We start from the raw sequence: 5922 nt of genomic DNA, 5'->3' as shown, positions 1-5922 counted from the left end.
TATACAGTAGCTATAACCTCTTTAGTCCTATACCAATAAAATTAATGGACCAGATTGTTTACGGGGGTATTTTATACCAATAAAGTTTGATATCAACTAAAATTTTACTTGTATTTCACATACAACTTACATATAGCCCAAGTGGGAGATTGTGGATATAATTATCCCTATTTGGTGGGCTTATTTATAAGTTGCACACATGAATACGATCTGAACCCTTTAAAGTGATCTAACTTATGTCTAGTGGGTTTTGGGTAATTGGATGTGGATCTCATATGTGTAGAACTTATAGTACCGCATCTATTATCATCTATTTGTTGATAATAGATGTTTAATATATATGGATTTATAGTCTCACATCTATTATCATCGATGGGCTGATAACATACGTGCACTATATAATGGGTTGGTCCCCAGAGGATTAGGGTAATCTTGAGACGTCTCTTCGTTCCCCATTGACGAAGAGAATCCGGCGCCGTCAACCCTAACTCCTCCGGAAGGCCAACTTTCTTGTCCTCCTTCTTCTTCCATAGGATTGTTGGATCGACGAGCTCTGCACGAAGAACCATGACAATTCCGCTGCATTTAGGTTCTTTGTAATTATAGTATTTATTTTCTTATGTCGGGTTCTCGATGAAACGAAGATCTATGCTCATATGTTCTTGTTTTTCCTATTCGAATTCTTACTTTAATTGTCTAGAATTCATGCGGCTTAAGTTTTACGAGAACTCATCAACTTTTAGAATATTTATTCCATTGTTCCACTTAGGTTAAATTTCTTATTTTACTAATATATTATGAATTTTCATATCAACCAATCCATCTCTCCATAATTAAATAATGAGAGAAATATCTTCATCTCCATTCTATTTTTTATCTAGTATTTTACTCACTGTATTTTAAAAATAATATTTAACCTCAAATGTGAAAAAAATTATAAAAAATAATTATATTCATATGTTTTTAATATTTTTTTATAATATTTTATATTGATGTGAAAAATAATTACATACATCTTCAAGCTCTTTAATTATTGATTAATTAGTTGGATCAGTAATATATACAAGGAGAAAAATATATATAAAAGGATAAAAAAAATATAAAAATATCCAATGATGGTGCCTTTTGTCACTCGCTCATATCTGTGGTTGATGTCGATTTGTCGACATGCCCGCTCTCGGTGTCTTATAAAGCAAAGCTTGTTAAGTGAGGATTGACATTATCGGTGTTACCCTTTTTAACGATTAAGTCGGTGATGAACTGAGATGCGAGATTCGTGTGCATATATGAAAAAACAAAAGAACTCGAATAAGATGAAGAAAATTTACCTTCACGTAAGAAAAGAAAATTATACTTTCGTCTATTTACGCGGAACCTTATATAATCATGAATAGGGACAGATCTAAAATTTTAAATTTTGGGAGAAGTGAAGAAAATAATTATTATACATTGTATTCGAAGGTTGCGCAGTTGAGCGATGAAAATATATATTTTAAATTAGTTAATTTTATTTTATTCGTATAATTAAGTATTAATCTTTATATGTTGTTGAAGATTACATATAATTTATTATTTTAATTAATAAGTCAGCAATCATACACTAATTAAAAATATTAATTAGATCTTAAATTATCTAAAATTAGTTCAGGTGACAACAAAAGAAATAGAAATAGACGTAAATTAAATTAAATGTTATTTTTAAAATATAGCGGTAACAAAATGCTACTTGATAAAAAAAACATAAAAGAAAGTTAAAAGTATTTTTTATAAGTAATACAAATAAAATAAAATCCAACCTACCAAGAACTGACTAATTAGACGGCTGGCTATTAGATTTATTACCTGTATTTTAATTACTCTTACGCATTTTAATTACTTGCATTTACCTCTCTCTATGGTAGATCTATTTTTTGGGTGGCCAGCGCCATTAAGTCAACTTTCTACTGACAACGACGGAGCAAGCCAACCACATCTTCTCCATTTGAAGGCTCTGGATCCGAAGGGCCTCTTTCCCGTCTCCACAAATGGCGATGATCCCAGACTTCCTTGTCACCAGATACCTCACAAAACTAACAGATTTCCTTGAGGGAGAGATCTGCAAAGTGTCTATGGGATATGTGTTGTGTTTTTTTTTTCATTTTACATCTTTTGATGATGAATTAAAAATATTAATTAGGGTATTGAATTGTCTAAAATTAATTCGGATATCAAAAAAAAAAAACAGAAATAAATTATCAATAAATTTAATATAATTTTTTCTTTGTAAGATTATCAAAAAAAATATTAAAAAGACAAAGATATAATTATTTTTTATTGTTTTTTTCACATTTGATTTTAGTCGGATTAAATATTATTTTTAAAATATAGGGGTAAAATACTACTTGATAAAAAATAAAGAAGAAAGTTAAAAGTATTTTTCCTTTAAACCATAAAAATAAAATAAAATCCAACCTACCATTTGAGACCTAATTAATTAGACAGCCGGCCATTAGATTGATTACCTGTATTTTAATTACTTTTACACATTTTAATTACTTGTATTTACCTTTCTGTAGATCTATTTTTTGGGTGTCCCGCGCCATAAAGTCAACTTCTACTGACAACGACAGAGCAAGCCAACCACATCTTCTCCATTTGAAGGCTCTGGATCCGAAGGGCCTCTTTCCCGTCTCCACAAATGGCGATGATCCCAGACTTCCTTGTCACCAGATACCTCACAAAACTAACAGATTTCCTTGAGGGAGAGATCTGCAAAGTGCTCGGCGTGAAGGAAGAGATCAAAAAGTTTAAAAGGAGATTGGAAAGACTCAGCCCCTATCTTCAGGATGCCGAGCAGAAGAGGCACCAAGATAATCGAGTGAATACTTGGTTGAGGGACTTAAAAGGCATAGTCTACGACGCCGAAGACATCATCGAACTCTGCACGCTTCATGGTGGCAGCGAGTTAATGAGCCTTCAGCCATCGTCTTCTACACTAGTAAGCCGTCCCTTCACCCTGCTTGCTTCTTGCTTTGCATGTACCAAGTTCCGCCATGAGATTGCTGTGAGTTTTGAAAGACTTAATGATAGACTGAAAGAGATTAAAGATGATAGCGAAATAATAGCAGGATTAGTGCCCTTAATGAGCCATCAATGGTCGCAAGATCATCCAACAAGTCAACGTTTGACCACTTCTTTGGAGGTTAAGGCTGATATCGTAGGGGCCAAGATTGAAAATGATGCACAAACTCTCATCCGCATGATACTCAAGCATGATCATAAACATAATGGCGTGTTTGGGATAGTTGGCATGGGTGGTATTGGCAAGACCACTATGGCTCATAAAATTGTCCATGACGAACGAATCAAGAATAATTTTCCAACGCGTATATGGATATGTGTGTCCAAGAATTACACTAGGATAGAGCTACTCAAGGAAATATTGAAGCAAGCAAAAGGAAGTGATAATGGAACTCAAAGCATAGAAGAACTTGAATTCAAACTTGTTGGTGCTTTGGTTAACAGATTCTTCCTCGTGCTTGATGATGTATGGAGCGTGAATGCGTGGACAGATGTGTTGAGGAATCCTATCCTAATTGCAAAGTCCAATGGTATAATCTTAATCACGGGTAGACATAAAACGGTTATGGAGGACTTGAGAGCCAGCTACATCCACCATGTTCAGAGGATGAACAAAGATGATGGATTGGAATTATTTCACAAGGTCCTATTCGAAGACGAGAAGAACGAGGACCCTGACCTGGATGAAATGGCGGCTAAAATCGTTAGCAAATGCGATGGGCTCCCTTTGGCAATCAAGGTGATAGCAGGAATGCTGATTTCGAAGAAAAGGACAAGGAGAGAGTGGGAAAGAGTCCTGGAAAGTGATCTATGGAGAATGAGAGACAAGGAGGATGAACTGCCAGCAGCCTTATACTTGAGCTATGAGGATTTGTCATCCGTTCTCAAGCAGTGTTTCCTCTGCTGTGCTTCTTACATTGGCATATCATATCGCACTGACCTCGTCCGGCTTTGGATTGCTGAAGGCTTGATCCACGTGCCAAATGGTGGATTGATGGAAGAGGTGGCAGAGGATTATTACAAAGAACTAGTTATGAGAAATCTTCTTCATCTCGATCCAAGATATTCAGATGAGATTCGCTACTCCATGCACGACCTTTTGCGAGCTCTCGGTACTAATTTGATCGGAGACGAAGCACTTGTGATCCGTGATGGCCGAGTTGCAGGCACGAACCCAAACCCCTTAACAAAGATTCGTCGACTGTGGATGTCGAGCAAAGGAGACACGCTAAGGCTTCCTGGTGCAGTTCTTGAGCAGAAGAGTCTGAGAGTCTTGCAACTTTACGATTGCCCTGAAACAAAGACAATCGAGGACGAGGCAGCTGCACTCCCAGCATTAAAGAATCTTCGAGTGCTGGATGTGTGCGAAACGCAGATTGAACGTCTTCCAGATTTCATCTTCACGAATCTGTTACTTCTGAGATACTTGGACCTTGACCGAACGATGATACATGAGATACCTGAATCCATAGGGCGCCTTGCGAACCTGCAGATTTTGAACATCTCCGGGTGCACGTCACTGCGCAACCTTCCTAAAGCCGTCACGAGCTTGGGTATGCTCAGATGTCTGCGAGTTCGAGGAACACCGTTAACTCATTTGCCCAGAGGAATGGGAAGCTTGACAAACCTTAATCACATCGAAGGATTCGTCGTCGGCCATGGTGATTTTCCGACCAACGCGGACGTCGGGTGTGACATGGAAGAGCTGCGGTCTCTGTCCAATCTCAGATTTCTGAGCGCCTGTAAGCTGGAAAGGGCAACATCAATGGCCGGACCCTCGGTGCTCGAGAACAAACCACTTCTCAGGCATCTGTCTTTGTTATGGACGAATCGAAAACAGGGAGATGACGGCAAAAAAGAAGCGGCTGAGAAGACATGCAGCGGACTGCTTCCTCCGTCGAGCCTGGAGGAACTTACTCTCCACAACTTCCCAGGCCGGCGATTTCCTAACTGGATGATGTCGGGGACTTCGTTTCCTCACCTCGAATTCCTGATTCTCTGCAATTTCCCCTGCTGCACGGAGCTCCCGCCTCTGGGGCAGCTGCCTCGGCTGAAATTCCTGAAGATCGAAGAAGCGTCGGCGGTAAGAAAGGTCGGGCCTGAGTTTCTCGGCATCTGTTTCCCTCAAGCCGTGGCATTTCCAAGACTCGAAGTCCTGAAATTCACGGGCTTGCCGAATTGGGAAGAGTGGACGTTGTACGCTGCGTCCGTGGAGGTCGGAGATATACAAGAAAGAAGCATGAATCTGTTTCCAAGATTGGAACGGTGCACATTTACAGGCTGCCCAAAGCTCAGAGGACTTCCGGAGAGCATCTACTGCGCCGCCAGACTGAAGACTGTCGTCGTTTCTACCAGCGATCAGTTGAGTGAGGTTGAATTCAGAAGGCGAGAGATAATGGAAATGGACGATTGCCCTGATTTGTTCCTCGCACGGGACTCCACTGAACTCCCACACTGGCTTTTGGATCGTATCGACAAGGAAAAGGACGAGAAGAACAGTGTGCTGCCTTCCCGTACGGTCATCACGGTGAAGGCAAATGTAATCATCATTCAGCAAAATCGACGAGTAGACGCCGTCTGAGCACCACAGTTCAAGCTCTTTTTGTTACTTTTTGCCTGCGCTATTACCATTTAAATTAAATGTTACTGTATTTGTAATTTAAATGAAACTTTAATTTAATGCATGTACGAAACGTATGTTATTCTTATTTTACTTGTAGCATATTATAAATAATTTAAAATTATATTAAAAAAATATAAATTATTAGATATTTTTATGTACTTAATAAAAAAATAAAATAGATAAATTTATAATTAAGTTTTACATAAGTTAATTTATTTATAAATTATTTATGATTGTTA

At 38.3% G+C, this 5922-nt stretch overlaps 1 protein-coding gene across 1 annotated transcript; it reads left to right on the top strand.

Annotated features, from left to right (window-relative positions):
- The first annotated feature begins 2677 nt into the window (after positions 1 to 2677).
- On the top strand, positions 2678 to 5641 carry LOC121995466 (putative disease resistance RPP13-like protein 1). Its single transcript, XM_042549199.1, has one exon. The coding sequence runs from the start codon at positions 2678 to 2680 to the stop codon at positions 5639 to 5641; it is 2964 nt and encodes a 987-aa protein (XP_042405133.1).
- Positions 5642 to 5922: the final 281 nt, after the last annotated feature.

Source organism: Zingiber officinale, chromosome 6A (assembly GCF_018446385.1).
Source record: "Zingiber officinale cultivar Zhangliang chromosome 6A, Zo_v1.1, whole genome shotgun sequence".
Classification (NCBI taxonomy): domain Eukaryota; kingdom Viridiplantae; phylum Streptophyta; class Magnoliopsida; order Zingiberales; family Zingiberaceae; genus Zingiber; species Zingiber officinale.
This window is presented reverse-complemented; position numbering and strand designations above follow the sequence as displayed.